Source organism: Colius striatus, chromosome 5, assembly GCF_028858725.1.
Source record: "Colius striatus isolate bColStr4 chromosome 5, bColStr4.1.hap1, whole genome shotgun sequence".
In the NCBI taxonomy this organism is placed as follows: Eukaryota; Metazoa; Chordata; class Aves; order Coliiformes; family Coliidae; genus Colius; species Colius striatus.
Genome location: NC_084763.1, coordinates 51,720,686 through 51,739,093, shown reverse-complemented (window position 1 = coordinate 51,739,093; position 18,408 = coordinate 51,720,686). Strand labels below are relative to the sequence as shown.

General features: G+C 41.7%; 1 protein-coding gene across 8 annotated transcripts in view; it reads left to right on the top strand.

The window, feature by feature from the left end:
• The window catches only part of KIAA1217 (KIAA1217 ortholog), a 356,921-nt gene that overhangs the window by 161,292 nt on the left and 177,221 nt on the right, over positions 1-18,408 (top strand). The window contains exon 1 of one of the 8 annotated variants that reach the window (XM_061996588.1): positions 997-1,030. The exons of 3 other annotated variants lie outside the window; for them this stretch is intronic. Coding sequence is in view for 2 of the 5 variants with exons in the window: in XM_061996591.1 (XP_061852575.1) it covers positions 15,715-15,775 (61 nt within the window). In the remaining 3 variants the exon portion in view is untranslated. Of the gene's footprint in view, positions 1-996; positions 1,031-1,201; positions 1,249-15,664; positions 15,776-18,408 lie in introns of those variants that run through there. 4 more of the 8 variants (XM_061996589.1, XM_061996587.1, XM_061996591.1 and 1 more) reach the window with 4 other exon arrangements.

Genomic DNA, 18,408 nt, shown 5'->3' with positions numbered 1-18,408 from the left:
CCAGCAAGGACAGGTCATATAAGCTCTCCAGAGCTATGCTGGCTCCTTTTCGGCTGAGTCCTACAGTGTCTTCAATTTATGTAGCACTGCGTATCATTCTATGTGGCTGATTTTGTTCCAGAGGATGAAAGCAGTAGCTGAGGTTAGATGAGGCTTTGCAAGCCTTGGATTTAAATATCAAGAGACTTTTCTCCTGATTTAAGGGAACCTAAGCACATTGACCCTTCAGAGCAGGTGTGAGCCTTTGGTACGAGGAGTAAGTACATCAAAGAAGTAATTGCTCTCAACATGTTTTCAGTGGGAGACTCAGGTTTATGGAGAATAACTTTGTTTTGGATCCAGATGTAAACTGGCTCAGAATGTTTCTGTTTTGTTTATGTGTCTGTTTTTCATTTAATCATGTATTCTCTGCCGCCGGAGAGATGTCTTTCAAATAACAGCCAGACAGACCTCTCTAGGAGCAGCATGGCTGGATTGTGTTTCTGTGTCACTCTCTCTCCCTTGGCACTCCCACCCACTCTACTAGCCACAGCCCTGACAGAGCCTTGCATGCCCCCGGGATGACATCATCGTCATCACCCTCAGTGATATCAAGAGCTGCCTGCACACTTCCGAGCGGCTAAGTCGGGTCAGGTCCGGCCCGGCCGCCGCCCGCCGCCCCGTTACCGGCCGCTGCGCAGCTCGGGGCCGCGGCGGGTGCAGCGCGGCCGGGTGTCCCGCAGGGGGCAGCACCGCCCCGGCCCCGCCGGCCCCAGCGCCCCCGCTCCTGCGGCTCCGCTGGTGTCCTTGAGGGTCGGAGGCCAGGGAAGGTCTGAAAAGGAGCCTTGTCTTCCCTTTCTTTTCTTTTTTAACCTGTTTTTAATGTGGTTTAAGTTTGCTAATATCTCTGTTGGCAACGTCTGTTTTCTCTGCTCATCTGATTTCCCCACACTTTCATTAGAAGGCTGTAATTTGAAGCCACGGAGGAAGTTTTGAAACAGACAATGGGTGGAGATCAATCTGTTTTCTCAGTGCTTTGGGACTTTCCACGGTAAGAGGCTGTTTGTTTAGTTAAGCAAAAAATTGCATATATTTCATTGTCAGGACATTAAGCATTAGCTGTCTCATGACCACAAAGTGAAAAGCTAGGACAAGTCTTAAGATGAAGTAGCAAGACAGGAGAAGCGATTTCCCTCTCCTTCTGCTGGGCTGTGTGCCTTAAGGGACAGACGCTTCAACGCCTGCGGGAGGTGGGTTCTCGTTTTCCCTGTGAGTAGTCAATGCTGATGCTCAACAGCCTTCAGTTGTTGTAACTCCTCAGCCCAACTCTCTGCCTCTCCCCAGTCCAACTATCCCTTCTGTCCAGGTACCAACATCTTTGAAATCTCAACCCTTTGAACTATGCCTTCATCTCTGCCTACTGCTGTAGCTTTTCTTCATGACTTTGGGGAGGAGGGAGCTATGTTCTCAGCACAATATGTTGAAAACTATGAACCAAGAGATGAGAAGAGAAACAGTTAAGCAGGCATTTGGAGTGTGTGCATGTGTGTTTGTATTACAGAGGAGGAAGTGTTACCTTCTGTGCATGGTGCCATATGCTGCACGGACCTGAGATCCCAGCAATGCTCAGTAGACCCCAGTGTGGATGTTGGGATGTGTCTACATGGACTGGAGTGAAGGTGTAGAAGGAAGTGCTGTTTGCAAATCTCTGGCACAGCCACAGCAACCGTTCATGCAATGTTATGGACAGAAGTTTAAGAGCAGGCTTCGTGCTTCAGTTTTCAAACCCTGGCCAGGCGTCATACTACAACACCATCTGGTATGGGACTGCAAACAGAAATGTAGTGCCAGGGATAGACAAACAGTCCTCAGCCTTGTAAAACAGCATTTTATGATGCCGAGAGTCTCCTTAGAATATCCTTTGGGCTGGATTGGTTTGTTTCAAGAGAAAAATGTTTAAGACACTGATTGTCTAGTCTGCTGGCAGCAAAACAATATGACAAAAATCACTGGGCAAAAATAGAAATAGGAAAGTCTTCATACAGAGAATCTGGAACATGACTCTTTAGAATTAAATATATGCTTGGCTCTTGAGGAAAACAGTCCACATGGAAATCACCCACTGTCTAAAACATTGTGGAAATGTTAAAAAGAGTGTGAGAACAGTACATGAATAGAATATTACAACAGTACATGTTTTTCCAAATAAAAAATCATTTTATTTTATCCTCAGAGCTACTTAAGGAAGTGTGATTTGTGCAATTGTTTTCAAGAGACCACCACTACCTCCAAAGGAGAGCTGCCCACTGAACAATCAGTGCTCTACTCTGCCTGCATGGGAGTCACCACCTCCTGTAACATATTCCTTATATTCATTGGGCATTAGTCTAATGTGTATGCTGCTTTACAGTCATTGAGAGATGTCTCGGGAGATTTAATTCATCCCATCCTAAAATAGATGTCTAAAATGAATGGGATGAGTAACCTTCAATGGGTTCCTTTTCTACTCCTGTGGTTTACTAAGTGAATAGCTTACACTAGTTGGTTGTAGTTTTGATGGATGAAACTAGGTGAGGTAGGGCAGGTTGGCTTCCCCTCAGAAGAAGGAAGCTCTGGGTTTCTTTGGTGTTATGTTAGGACAAGTCATATGAGCGAGAAAACAGCACTCTTGATTTTCTCTTCTTTGCAGTTTCAATATTGCAGATAGATATAACACAGCTCTAGAGCAACCAGTGCTCTTGCCAGCCTGCACCCAGCTTTGCAGTTCCCTATGCAGGGGCCCTGGTTTCTGACAGAGGACAGATTTAGTTGCTCTGTCCAAACAGCAGTATGCAAAGGTTGCTTATGCAAGGTGTTGTGAACGGTGTGTGCTCCACACCCATGAAGCTTTTGTGGTTTTCAGGTATTTTTCTTTTAACTACTTCAGATTTTCTGGGTCAAGAATTATTGAGATACATCACTGTATGTCGTGTCATACGTGCATCCCTTTGAAAAACAGTATTTAATCATGCAAATGAAATGTTTACACAGAGTCTTCTCCAACATATCCCAGCAGCGCCCTGTAACTGCAGTAGCTCCGAGTGCTGGCACTTCTTACTAGTCTGATATGTTTCTGCAGTTAACACAGAAGTACATAATCCCAGGTATCAAACTGCCATTGCTTTCCTGCAAGTTTGATAATTCAGTAAGAACTGCCTTCTAAAGTACTTGAAAATCTAATGAGATTCTGGATAGACCTCTTTCAAGTCAGCCAGTCATAACATTCCTTGAGAAATTACTAGTAAAAAGTTTCTTACTGTGCATAGCTGCTTAATAAAAAGTGTATTATTCTTTGCCCTTCAAAAATCCCTTGACTAACCAAAAAAAAAACTCTCCTATTTTCTTGGAATGGGAAAGAAAGGAGGTGGTTAGACATCTCAATAAGGTAAAGAAATAGTAAAAGCAAATTTCAAAGAACTACAGGGACAAAACATCTGATGTCTTTTTTGGAGTGGTTGTATGTGGAAGCGTGGGCAGATATTCAGATTTCATGCTTCTAAGTGAGCAAATTGCCCACAATCCTACTGCTACCAGATCCCAGTACTACACTGTGGAGTGCTGTGTGCTGATCTGAGCAGTATTGCCTGCCCTTGCCCTGGGTCTCATATCCCAGAAAGATGGGGAAGATCGAGGAAGGCTTAGTGCAGGTCGGGGAACATTTGGTGCCACCTTGTGCTTCAGCCTAAGTCATGGCACCTAAAGTCCTCCAGAGTGGCCTCTCAGTAATGGGGAGTTAATGAGGGAGAAAAGATGACCTCAGTCCCTCAAAGCTGTACAGATCCCTTGTTCAAAAGCTTTAACAGTGTTCTGACATTTGGTGGTAGCCAGAGCTTCAGATGCTGATGAGATTTACTCTGCATTGTCTGCCACCTCTGCAGAATAGCTGAAGCCCTGCAAATTCATTCTTTAGCTTCCACTACACTAACTTTCCTGTGTAGACAAATATTTAAGGCCATTTTTACAACAGATGAGATGATATGACTTAACGGATAACATGCCATTCATTCTCTTCCATATCCTCACTCCATGAGGAGATTTCCACATGATTCTCACTATGCAGCCACGTGTGTTGATTAGGTGTGGGGTTGTTATTTTTCAGTTATAATGTAAGTGCTTCCATTTCTTTATGTTTGACACGTATGACAAAGTGTTACTGCCAGTATTAGGGCTTCTTGTACCTTGTCAAGTGTAAGAGCAACTGTAGCTGAGGTCCAGCCCAATAACCTGTCTCAAACAGTGATGGTTACCTTGTAGAGATTATAGGATCAAGGAGAGTACATACTGATACTTCTGGGATATCCTCTCAGCGATATATAATTAAGAGATTAATTGAAAGTAACCAAGAATTATGTCATTTTTTTCAACAGTGCTTCATGGATTTTCTTTTCCCATTAATTTTTAAAATATTTTTTAAACCTCATCAACTGCAGTGTTCTAGAGCAAGAAGTCCCCCAACTTACCAGCACTTCCACGGTGCTCTGTGAAATGAATATTCACATGGACGTATTTCTGAATCATTAGCACACTTGCTTCATTTTATGACCCTATAGTCTGTACTGAAAGAACAGTCTTTCCCTATTCAACTTCTCTCTGTTATTCGTGTTTATGGACCTCAAACAGATGTTTGAGTCATCTGTTTTCAGAGTGATGAGTCCTACTTTCTTCATCCCTACCACCTTTTTCTTAATGTTTCTATTTCTGCTCTATCTTTTTTGACTTGGAGTGGACTAAAACTGCATGCAATATTCAAAACATGGATAGGCTGTGGATTTGTATAGTAGCATAATGGTGTTACCTATCTTATTGGCTACTCTTTTCCTAGCATTTTCTAACATCTATTTGGTTTTTTAATCACTAATGAGCACTGAGCTGAAATTTTCATAAAATGGTTATAACCTCAAACTCTCTTTCTGAGCTTTAATAGTCTGTTCAAAGTCAATGTGCATCACTTTACATTTATCTACATGGGATTTCATCTGTCACTTTACTACCTAGTCAGTGAATCTTGTGAAGTCTTTTCCTCATAATCAGCACTTATCTTTACTTCACTGAATATCATAATGTTCTCAGCAAGCTCTGCCACCTCATTTATACCCTCTTTTTCAGCTTACTAATGCTGAGAGCTGCCTGGACCAGTTCTTTCTCTGTGATACCACTGGTAATCTCCATCCCCTGAGAAATCTGGGGTTTGTTCCTACAAGATCTTCCCTACTTTATTCATTTTTTTTAATCAATGGGGGAAAATTCCCTCTCTTTGTTTCTTTACCAAGGGATGTCACTATATGCCGTGGGGAAATTCAAGGGGACCATATCTGCTGTCACATGTCTGCCCTCTCACTAGGCTGGGAAATGGAAATGCAGTTCTTGCTTCTGCTTTCCTCAATCCATGTGATCTTGTGTTTCAGGTTCTCTCTGTGGCATTAAATTATTAATTTCATAGGACAACATTTAGGTTTTGCTACTTGCCTAACGTTGTCTACATGCAATGTGTCAAGAGTCCAACTGGGGAGTGATGTATGTGCACTTTCTGAAGTCGGGTGGAAGTGTTTATGGTTCTTATTTTAGCTCGATCAGCAAAAGAAAATTATGAGCGATAGTGCCTCTGTGGCTGACTTTGTGGTTTATTGAACACTGTGGCAGAGCCCACAAGATGAGGAGAGAAAATAAGGCCTGATTTTATATTTCAGCTGTTGGCTGCAGCTGCAGCATTCAGAAAGCTTTTCAGCCTGGTTCCTACCCCATTTTCTCCTTTTGACTGCAAAAGAAGCTGAATTGCAACACTAAACACTCCACAACTTAGGACTTTTAATACACAAACAACTTAGACTTTAAGTGGCATGGCTTTCAGCATAGGTATTATCAGATGTACATTAGTTAAGAAGGGGAAGGAGATAGAAGCATTTTTTAATTATTTTTTTAAGTCTAAATGTGTAGAAATGTATTAGATCTTGGTTTTTCAAAAATAGAAGGTGAATTATTTAAGCTGTCTGCAAGGGACTGAGTTTTTCTGTTTGTATTTTACTGAGATGTCATTTCCTCAATGAACTAATAGCCTCAGAATTCACAGTTACTTATCATGTGTGGAATAAAGCTGCTATATTCTTACAGCTGGTGACAACTTCTGCAAGATGAAGGAGAATTAGTTTTTAACCAAATAAAGAATCCCTGTGGCAGGGCAGTCCCATGCTGATGAAGACAGCTGAGGAATTGAAAACATGCTACCTTTCAACAACCGAGGCTTTATTCATGCCTTGGAAACACTCCTGAGATTTGCATGGAGCTATGGAGAAAAGGTATTTAGTGATGATTTGCAAAGCACTGCCTCAGTCTTGATGTCTGTGACTAAAATCAAGTGCAGTGTAAGGCAGTGTGGAAAAAGGACCTCGTACTGTCTGGGAGGCCCAGTGTGGCCTTGTCCTCCAGAGAAATATTTCTCAGACTCTTAAAGCCAGGAGACCACCCAGCCTTGCTTGTAGGGTGAGGAAATCAGACAAATTACCTTCTTGGATGATTGGGAAAAGAAAGTGATTGATTATTGCTGCCTGTAGCATTTTATCTCCTATTTGTGGTATTCAGCCTGTATTTTCAGGATGTGTTTAGGCATTTTTTAAGACAACTATTCAGATTTTATTTAGGTGTTTCAACTGATGTCAGACCTGCAAAGCCCTCTGTCCTAATTTCCATTCTGCAGACCATCCTCTGCACTTAGGTTTACCCCCATAGTCCTAGACAGAGGACAGCTCTGGATAGAGCTTCTGTATTGAGATCCAGCTATTCTTGATTTTAGCTCTTATGGCCAGACTCCTTCCAAAAAAAAACCCAAACAAAAAAGCAGAGTAAAAGCATTGAGTGAATACTACTCATGGCTTGCAAACTCATACTTTGCTTATCCAATGTCCTCTTCCAAGGGCATTCCTGTGTTACCCTTTGCTGTAAGAAAGGATTTATAGGAGCTTATAAAACTGCAATGGGAACATGTAAGTAATGCTGTCATTTTGTCTCAAAGAGATTCTGATACTTCTTTCCTTCCAGCACTTTGTCTAGAATTTCCTCCAAGTGGTAAAAGGATTTAGATATAATTTCAGCTGCAGCTTTAAGGCAGTATCTTTTAATGGCAGTTATAGAGGGAAAAAAAAGGAAAAAGAGGGGAGAAAGTGTGGATTTATTACTGGACAATGTTATGTTAATTATGAAATATTAAGGCAATAGTATGAAAATAAGAAATTGAATAAATCACAAAGTTACACTTCTGGAAGTGAATCTTGGAAATCAGAGTATTGGAATATATGCAAATGTAGTAAAAGCTATGTTACCAATTAGTATTTAATGACCTTTTCCTCTGGAGTGAAGAAAACCTGTCAGTACTTACTACCTATTCCCTGTGCTCAGCTATGCCACATGTTCTGTGTTGGGGGAGATATATGTGTATTTCAGTGCAGACTTGCAATGTCACTTTATGTTGTCAGTGGAGAGCTCTCCTGTGAGTCATCACATTGTTTGAAAAGTTTTTGTAAGAAATGCAAAATGGTTGGAATTAAATTGTCTTGGGTTATGTATTTATTCATGAGAGAGACAGAGACTTTACCTCTGAATAAGCTTAAACCTTGTGTGACACCTTTCTATTCTGACGTTGCTTATTCTTGCCCTCACCCCAGGCAATTCTGTGTGCTTCTTGGACCCTGATGAGATGGATCACTGTTACTTTTTCTCTCTTTTTATCTTCAGATGAAGTGTTGCACAGAGGGAGCAGACTCCCCCTTGTAGCAGAAACAGGCTCTGACACCAGCCATGTCACTGCAGCTCTCTCCATGCTTGGGCACTTTGGCCTTGCTAAACTCAAAGCACGCTCTCCTTTTTCAGGGAGAAGGTAGCCATGGCCACAGACTCCCTGTCCTGGCTGAAAAGAGTGCTCCAGCCTCACACTCTTTTCCCTGGGGGTTTTGTGCTGTCATGCAGCATCCAGCTGGACCTGTATTTTCAGAGGTCAACTTAGGGCACGAAGTCCTTTATTATGATGGTACCGTAAGTTCAGAAGAATGGGCTCTGATAATCCTGCTGGCTATACTGCAAGGAGAAGATAGGACTACTATAAAGAAAGTGAAGAGAGGAAAAAAATTTCTTTTCCAAGGTGAAAACTGAGAGTGAGGTATACTGTGAGTCTTTAGGAAATCACTGACATGAGTGATTGAGAAGGAGACCGTGAGATGGCTTTCTCACAGCACAAATCCTTGAACACCGGTGAGTCTGGCTGACAAAGAGGGAATAAGCCTGATTGCTGGAAATTGAAGTTAAGTCAGCTTTACCCTGAAGAATCAGGAAGCAATTTCTTATCACTGAGGGTAATTAAACGTCAGTCAATTAACTATAACATAACCTGTGAAATGAGAATGGGTACATTTGCAAAGCCATATTAACCCAGATGCAGCAGGAAGCCTGTGTTTACAGGTATAGTTGTTGCAGGGTGGAGGGTTGTGGCAGTTCTGCTGCTGCTGGAGGTGGTATGCCGGAGGTGTTAGCTCCACCAGCTAACTTTGTGGGCCTGTGTGTTAAAATGCCCTCAAATAACACACTTGTAGCACTGGCAGCTCTATATTTAAGACAGTGATTATAATCAACTGTTGCACTTCAGCCTTTCAGCTGGTAATGTGCAGCATTCAGGAGGCATTATCTGAGTAGATCTCATCACATGTGTGGTGGGGTTTGAACCAAATGCTAGTGCAGATGCACTGTCAGCCTCCTGAGGTCAGCACTATCTTCTTCATCTCATTTGTTTGGCCTTCATGTGAGGACCCCATGTCAAATTTAATGGCTTATGATAGATGGGAAGTTGGACAAGATAATCAAATGGTCCCTGTTGCCCTAAAGTTATGAAATCCTAAATACTGAAGAGTGAATTAATAAGTGTACATCCTGGCAGAATAGATTGAGTAGGCCTGAGAAAGTACAGGAGTGCCACTGCTGTCAGCTCTGATTGCATTCTTACTGTCAGCTGTCTTAACTACACCATCAGCATGGTCTGGGAAGGTCAGAGAGGCACTTTTGAAGGAAGGGGATGTATGTACTGTTGGAGAGGTCATTGATACATTTACAGGTTGGAAGTTCTACAGTAGCCCTCTGCTCACGCATCTGCATTCTGGATCTGATGCTCTGCAAGGAGGAGTAGAAACCGAAGCTTTACAAACCTGTGACAATCCATGCTGGGTTAGAAATCAGATCCAGGATTGTTATTTGCTGTGTAGTACTTCCTTTGTGGCGGGAAACAGGGAGAAACTGTAGTAAGAACGGTCAGAAATGCCCCAACTCATTAAAGTCACAGAACAGTGGCTCTGACCTCCCCCATGATTTTAGTCTCATTGTCAGAAAAAAAATCTAAGTTTCACCAGTGACATTGTGGAGATGAGAAAAATATGATTTGGCACAGCCCAGAGATGAATAAAATGAAGAGTGTTCCCAAAATTGACTTCTCAAGAAAGATCATCATCATGAATTGTGTGAATGCTGTGGGTTGGCAGTACTGTTGCATTAATTTCTAATAATGATTTACTAATTACCTTATTTAAACCATTCTTTTCTGGTTTGGTTTTTTTTTTTTTTGATAAGTAAGTAGTTACAGTGGTGGCAACATAACTTGAACTATTGCATTATTTCTGGATCCAGGCTTCATCAAAGTACAGTTTTTATTTCCCATTAACTCAAGCAGTCACCTGATAATCTTGTAAACTCCATGAGCATTTGGTAAGAGCTGAAATAAAGACTCTCTCATGATTCTTCTAAAGTGTAATTGTACTTTGCAGAGACCAGCTCTCAATACTTTTGATCACTAAAGCATGCTGCCTTGTACATTCACAACCAGATCCTGCAGACACCCATGAAACCAGCAATCATCAGTGTTTCAGGCGTTAAGCCTATTCTTCTGGCACTGCTAAAAAGTTGGATCAATTTGCATCCAAACTCTCACCAGAGCTCTGTTTGAGTGAATTCATCCAAAAGGGAACTTAGCAAAACCAAAATGCTTTACACTTGGGAGAAATAAAATTTCAATGTAGAGCAGATGGACTTAAAAGTGACCTTCTCCCCTCCCTTTTTTCCACCTCCCTCAGAAAGAATTCCCTACACTGTTCCTTCCCACCCACATATTGCTTTTTATTTAATTAAACTCTAGTGATTGAAATTTCCATTATGTAAGGCACATTTTCCTTTCACAGAGTTATTTGTTTGGTACCTTACAAAACCAGATGTTCATATTTTCTCTGAGTTTGCAGGCTGATCTCCTTCTTTGCCATAGGTGATCCTATATGGGAAGTGTGGTGTGTGAAGAGCTGGCCAGGCTGGCAGGCACAAGGAGGGGCTGTAGCATGTCAGGACCTTCAAAGTTGGCTGTGCTGGTGGCAATGCACTGATATTAATGTTAGTTTGGTGCAGTGGGATGACAACAGTGGGGGAGTAAAAAGCCTGAAATAAGGTGTTGCATTACACAAGTCAGAAACATGCATCCTGTAATTATGCTCACTTAGCTCTGTTCCATCTAACTTTGGGCGACAGGAAGAGAAATCATGTTAAAATATATCTACACTTACCTTTGTAGGGATTGTCCCAAATTAAAGAAGGAGATAAAGGTATGGATGGAAGAGAAGAATCACCCTTTTCTCCTCCCCACTTTAATGCTAGTGCTTCTTTATGATGACCGCAGTCCTTTTCCTCAGTTTGATTTAGGGCATGCACAAGTTTTACTGCTTTTAGACCCTTTAATTGATTTTAAAAATTAGAGGGAGAGGAAGGAAACAAGAATAAAACTTGTACAACAGAAAACCTACCATGTTTAACATGATGTAGGTGTCCAGATGTGAGTTGTGCGTTTGAGCAAAATGTCTTTTTGGAGTGAATGAAGGATGGTGTTACTGGGAAGTGCATAAGCCCCTTACCAGCACAGTGCTTGTTGCAAACACGTGGGATGGGACACTGCATCCTTCATCCTACCTGAGAGCTCGATGATGCCTAGTGGAAAGTGATTATAGCTGGTCTCCTGAGCTCCATTTGAAATGGAATTGGAAAGATGAATACATCTTCTGCCTAAATATCTCACGTTCAACTTCTTTATGACTCTCTCTAATAGTTGCTTTGGTGATTAAGGCTGGTGGTGGCTCTTGGCCAGTCTCTAAACTCTGCAGAGGTGAATCCTGTAGGCCTGACAAGACACAATGAAATTCTGTTGTACAGATATATAGGGAAGCTCATACTTAATTGTCTTTTATTTTTTTTCCCTTCATCTGGAATGTTACCATTTTACTCCTTTGGCTATTTTTTCTTCACAAGCGTGAGAGTTCTTAACTGAACTGGAATGTACGGGGTATAAATACTGAAATTCTCCACAGATTTGGGTTTTTTAACAGAGAACTAATCCCAGAGGTTGTATTAGATTGTTTGTCCTCACAAATTTGAAAATCGAGTTCAGATGTTTTCCTTTAATTTAACCACTGTGTAGTTTAACCCCTCTCTTTGCATTACAAATAGGAGCCAGTTAATTGAAATCCCTTACCAAGCAGATGAGTCCAAATGATCATAAAGCCCCCTTTACTTCTTAAAAACCTGTGGTTCCTAGTTGTACATCACCAAACCAGTAGACAATAACTTTAAAATACTTTAAACCTTTTTCCACCAAGATCTACATGCAAGAATTCAAATCAATAGACATTGAAGATTTTTTTTTCATTTTACTTGTACAAGTTAGTGGCTAGTGTTGTATCATCTCTGATAATATGCTATCTGGACATAGTCCTTTTCTTTTAGGAGTGAACCTATTTAAGCATTAAGAAATCGAGGACCGCAGTCAGTGAGCACAAGCAAGCGTAGAGATCTGCTCAGATGATTTACAGCACTGAAGCTCCTGTCCTCTGACTGAGGTGTAAATCAGAGTTCCACCACCCTCAGCGCTGTTTTTCCACAACTGAAGTTACTTTCTCTGTTTCAAATCTGACTGGTTGGTAGCAAATGGCCACCCACAGCTCCCTGGCATGGAGGGGTTTCCTGAGATGCTAGAGCATCTTTTTAATGCTCCTCTCCTCCAGCTCAGGCCCAAGAAATCTTAGGCTACATCTTGTCTTGGAGAGGTGCTGCAGTGTGACCCACTTGAGTACTCGTTATTCCTCCCAGACCTCTGACTCATCATTCCAGGTCTAATATTTGTTTCTGGACTATAGTAGGCTAGACAGTGTCAGGCTGGTTCCTGCAATGAGCCTTCTTGATGTTTTTCTCGGTGGCTACATGATTTCACTTGGACATGGAGACAGGTCTTTAATTATGGGTTGTTTCTACTGATTAAACTATTAACAATTAGCTTCCCAGGTTTCTTGTTGTGAATAATTGCTAGAGCTATGGAGTCATTGTTATATATTATAAGTTTGACTAATTGAGAGCAGCCAGTATTTGTTAATTGTTCCGTTTATGCACATGCTAAACCCAGAAGTGTTTAAGATGCTCTGGGACATTAATTTAAACACAATTAAAACAGCATAACCTGTTAGCAATTATTCTCTAAGCATTGTTTTGATATTGATGGGTCCAGATCTGTGCATAGTAATTAAAAGGAACCACTGTTATTGTTGATCCTGCAGATAAACAAATGCTGATTGCGTGCTGTGAACTGGTTAATCAAGTTTACTTAACTTGTTGTTAGTGATTCATCCCAGTGACTCTGCTGGGGAGTTCTTTATTTGAGCCTAACAGTAACATGGTTCTGGCTGTCTCCAGCTTCTCAACTGCTAAAGGAGGTTCACTAATTCTTCTAAATAGGCTTCAGTAGCATCTTAAGGGATGGCATTGTTACATATATTAATTTAATCCAGTTTGGCACCAAGGACTTTTCCCTTGAAGTGAGGACACGTTTTGAGACCTTGCTGTCCCAACTGTTCCCTGTTCTGAGCAGCAGCAGCAGAGTTTCCTCTGAGGCTGGGTGAGCTCCTTTGTTTTGTTTGATTACAGTAATAGTGAAGCATGCCAATACTGAAGCGTGCCATGTTTAGCCTCACCTTCTGCCAGTGCTCTTTAATCTTGTTCGAGAGACTACTTCTGCAGTTCTCCTAAGTTGACACCCAGTTTTCAAGTCCACAACCAAATAAGCAATCTGTCTTAGACCATCTCCGCATTTTGGAGGTCCCTTTTGCTCAGGCCCCTTAAAAGCATCAGCAAGGCCATTTACTGTCAGTCTCAGCAGTGGGCACATCTTACCGTGGTCATGAAAGCAAGTTTCCAACCAGGCTGGCCCTGTCACAAGGGGCACCTGACTGCTCACTAGGACATGTCAGTGAGGGAGTCAAGAGACCAACTGTCTGGTGCTCTTGGCTGTGGAAACCAATGTTGCTGATTGAAAGTAGATATTTTAATTTTAATGAATTTGACTTTTTAAACGTTAAGTGAATTTTCTAGTTTGTGTGTTGTTTTTGTTGTTTTTCCCCACTGTGGATGTGGAGGTAAAGCCTCCTAAAGGCCTAGAGTATGTTGATTTTGATTTTATTATGGCTCTTGGTACAAACTGTACTGATCTCTAGAATGAACCTTGTTTTTGTACAAGGCTGCAAAAGCTCCTTTTAGGCATTTGTAGGCCAGTATATTTTGTGCTTCCCACTGCGTTCTTTCAGGATAACGTCTTTTTAAATGCCTTTAGTCTCCTAATTCTTAGTTTCTGAGCCCTGTGTACAGGTAATATCTTGGTACAGCTTTCATGTTGCCACTCCAGGCAGTTGCAGTGGCTTTCTTTTGCCATTAGGAGTTTCTAAGTTATTTTATAATATAGAGAATAATATTCTTTAAGTTGGTGGTGTTCAGTGATCACTATTCTTGTAAGAGTCCTCTTATCCTTCTAGCTGGATGTGAGTATAAGTTGTAGGAGACTCATCACGGATGTCTGGACTCTGGAAAACCTCAGAGTTAAAGGCACATTCCTCCATATCACAAAAGGCAACATCAGATAAGTGAGATGGCTGGACATCACTTCTCCTCCTAAAACAGTCCACAATCAGAATGAGTACGAGTAACCCAAGGCCAGTAAAAACAGTACTCTAAATACAATGTGTATCACACTGTTTTCTTTATATTGCAGGGCAACTATAGGAGTATTCTGTGGGGAGCACTGTACTGCAGACCTGAAATAGCAGTGCTAATGTTTAGATTGTATTTTCATCTTTTCTATGTTTTCTGTGCCAGATTTCTGGGACTTCTGCCAGGTTCCAAGACCATATAGAATTAATTGTTAAAAAGGAAAATAAATATTTCTTAACTGCTAGAGAATATGCATGTCAGAGCTAATGAACAATAGTTTTGTTCATCTATCAATTGTTAATTGTAGTTTACTCAAATGAGTGTTCTCTCTAGAAGGGGGAGAACTGGAGCACAAGGAGAGTGATTCTCCTTGAGCTTCTGTGTCGAATTTATGTATACACAAAACATTTCTGCGTTCAGTTATCTAAGTAAACAGGATGATGTTTCTACCAGATAGAGATATAGAAGGAAAAATAGGGGAATTTTGCTAGCGTGTCTAGACTGGGTGGTTGAGAGACTATTGCAGGCAATTTAGCTCATGTTATATTGAAGTCAGAGTTGAAGGAAGCTTAGAAGACCAGATTATGCTAGGTTTGTGTAGAAAGGCATCCAAGGTACTGGTATCTGGTGTTGCAGTATGACGTTGAAGTAAATGAGAAGTTGCATATTTTTATTAGTAACTCAGTTACGCCTTGTTCTTAACCTTATTCAGAAGTTGTCTGTAGATAAACTTTCTGGCCTTGATGCTGTAACTCAACACTCTGTTCCATCATCCCTGGGTCTGTGCTATGATTTTGGTAGACTGATTTGATCTGCTGTCCTCCACTAAATAAGCACATGTGGCATCTTGTGGGATCTGTGAGATTTGATCTTGTCCTTCTCAGCCACATTATTTTTTTTGCCATGCAGCCCAGTGGATCTGTTCTCATGTGGGCTTCTGGCCTCTGATCTGCCAAAAGAGAATTAGTTATATGTTTCTATATGCTTTGCTACTGCAGCTTCAAAATCCCTCTTAACTAAAGTCTCTGCTTGCCTATTGCTACCATTCATTTTTGTTGGCTTCACTAAAGTTGAATTCCCGTATCTTGATTTTTCCCTAATTCATTCTCTGAGCAGCTTGAAAGAATTCAACAGAAAACAAAACCTCAAAGCGCTTATATAATGAATTACTCTTAAACTAGACAGTAAAAAAGACAGAGGAGCATTTATCAGGAATGTTTGTGGGCTTGGTGGTTACGAGCTTAAAAAAATATTCTGTGGAAAGGCTTTTGTCCCATGACAGAGATTTAAAAGGCTTCGGATTCGGATTCCAGCAGAGACTCCGGCCTGTAATCATGTTTGAAATGTTCCCTTTCATAAGGCTCCCCGGCTGCAGCGGGAAGCCAGCCGGCTAGGGGCTCGCCTGCAGACAAGCCCATCACCTGTTGGGGCCCAGGGCTTGGGGGGCTCGTCCGGCCGCCGCTGCCCACGCTGCCCGCGCTGCGGCAGGGCGAGGCGAGGCGAGGCGGCCCCCGGCCCGGCGCCGCGGGCATGCGGGGCGCGTAGCGGGGACCGCGCACCGGCACCGCGGAGATTCCTTTCTCCTCCCGGAGACGGGCGCTGACAGCCCGGGCGCTGCGGCTTCCAAGTTGGAGAGGGGAGCTTGTGCGGTAGGCAGGGACAATGGAGGAAGAGAAACTTGAGCTGTGCCTGACTTACTCAACAGACAGCAGACAGATGAAGGGTAAGTAAGAGAATCAGGCAAAGATGGAGTTTCATTTAAACGTGCCCCTCGTTGCTGCTTTTTAGAACTGGAGGCAGAATGCATGGAAAAGCAAAACAAAACAAAACAACCCAGCATGTCTTTCTTGTGCTAATGGCTCTGCAGATTTCCCTAATACTCCGACTTTAAGAGTTTAACTTTCTCCTTCAAGAGACTTCTATCTATCCTTTAAAGCCCGGAGCATGCGGTATCGCTGTCACAGTTTGCGGGACCCTGACTAGTGCGGAGGGTGCCGCTCCTGCTACGGCGGGGGAGAAATCATGTCAGTTTCCCTTTAAAAGTGCCATGCATGCTTCACCTATGGCAAGGAAATAGCTCTTATTTCATAGAAGTAGGTTAGAGCTTATCTTTTCCTTGGGGTGTCTTTTAAAAAGAGGGAGATTCACGGCAGATTGTCACAGGGGTAGTTTATTTTGTGTGAAACCAGCTAGATTTGTTTTGGAGTGAAGCCAAGAAATTATAAGCATGGTCTTCACCGCGAGTCAGCTGTGGTGTGTTTGTGTGATTGCTGTTGCACTATCTATTTTGTCTAAAAGAGAATGAAAACTCTTTCCTTGTGATTTCTATGTGGGCTGTTCCACGTGGAGCACAACTTTCAGGTAGCATGACCAATACTTAGGCTAATCTGTGTCTATTACAGTATTTGTGGAGCACCTGTGAACATTCCCAGTTCATATGTATTGTATTCTTATTGGCACTTCAGAAGAAGTTGTGTTACTGTGCTTTTCTTAAAAAAACCCAACAAACCAGAAATAGTGTATGGTTAAGTACCTGTGGTTTTAAAAGAGACACGGTTTTGTGAATAGGTAATACCAGAAAATAGGACATAGAGAATTTAGGAGGGGAAAAAAAATCCTTTTCATTTTTTTCTTGGGGGTTCATTAGTTGCTTAATGCTCTTTTGAAGCAATTTTTAAGGTAAAATGCTGGGCAGTGCAAGTCACGTGCATCTGTGTCTGTATATGTTTAGTGGGACAGAAATCCTCACTTAAAGGATGCGACTGAAAAGGGTGGGGGGGGAAGTGCCTTCAGTAACATATTTCTTCTGTGCGAGTTGTATGAAGCTGCCTGAGATACTTGTGGAGCGAGAAAAACAGAAATCTGGCCAGACTGATCCTATGGCTCCCAAAAATTTTGAATGCTGAAGGTTTGCAGCCAAATGTAGTAGTTTTGGCCCAAGTCCAAAATTTGTACATGAAAGCTTCTTGAAAAGAGAGGTAATGGTAGAAACAGTGGGGTAAATTAGAAAGATTCCAAATAATATCAAGCTTACTGCTAGCATAAATACAACAGGGACAAGTTTGACTCATGCTGTTAAAATGATATTCTATTTTGAACTTTTAAGTATTGAATGTGATTTGCTTCTAGGCTCAATTTCATAGTATTGATATGGGTCAGGTCTGTACTTGTTCCTTTCTGAAATTATTCTGAAAATGTTCTTCTCTCATGTCACCTGAGTTGCAAAACAGGATTATTAAAATCTTCACAAGTAATGACTTTCCTGACCTTTGTAGACTTCATGGAGGGTGTGACTTAGAAGAATTGCACATCAGGACGTGTTGGAGGACTTTTTGGTTTTTTTCAATTTCTAGCTCACAGCAATTAATCTTTCATGATAATCTTCCTGATAATCCTAGGCATACTGCTTCTGTGCTGAGCCTGTCCTGTGGTTATATCCATGGTAGCAACAGATGACGTGAAGAAGTCTTGAAATTTGTTTTCAGATCAGAGAAGCAACACAAGTGTAATGGTTACTCAAGCCTTTGGATAATGAAAGTCCTCCCATGTCAATCAACAAGTCTTGCTTGTTATTGCCCTCTAGACTTGCTGATTTATTGAACAGAAAGACCTTCAGCTTTTAGCTTCTGAATATGAGGGAGGGAGACAAGCTTATCTCACACCTCTCTGTTTTCCATTGACTTCTCTTTACTCCTTTTCCAAGGAGGGTACTTGCACAACTTATCTTTTCCCTACTCCTAGCTCTTTTCTGGGAACCATCACATGGTCTTTCACACATTTCACAGTTATCTGTGGGGATTGATTTTCTAGGCCCATTATCTTCACTTGGAAGATATGAAAAGTTTGCCCACACTGTTACTGAGCAACTCTGGAATCCAGAAAACCTCTCTCAGTTTCTCCCCTCTCCAGCACTGTGGCCCACACAGCAGCTGTGGAGCTTATGTGCCCCGAGCTACACAGATGGGGGTTTCACCATCCCAGCTTTCAGCCTCACCATCAAAGTCAGTTGTCCTCATCTAGGAAGTAGCCATGGAAGACTTTTTCAGGAATTGCTAGGGAAAAGACCCATACTGAAACGTGAGGGAGAGTTTGGTTTGCAGAGAAAATCACGTGCTGCTGTGTGCTATAATGCTGCGGGATCGTGCTGAATGCCCAGGTCAGCTCACTGGCAAGACTAGCAATTAGTTTGCATAGTTTGCATTCCTTTCTTTTCACTGGTATTTATACAGTATTTTCCAAATATATGAAAGAAAAATAAGAGAATTTGTTGATCTTTCGAGTAGAGTATAAGAAAAATATGTTATTTTTTATTCCTTCTCAAGGTTTCACTCAGTAACAAATAGTGGTAAAGCACTT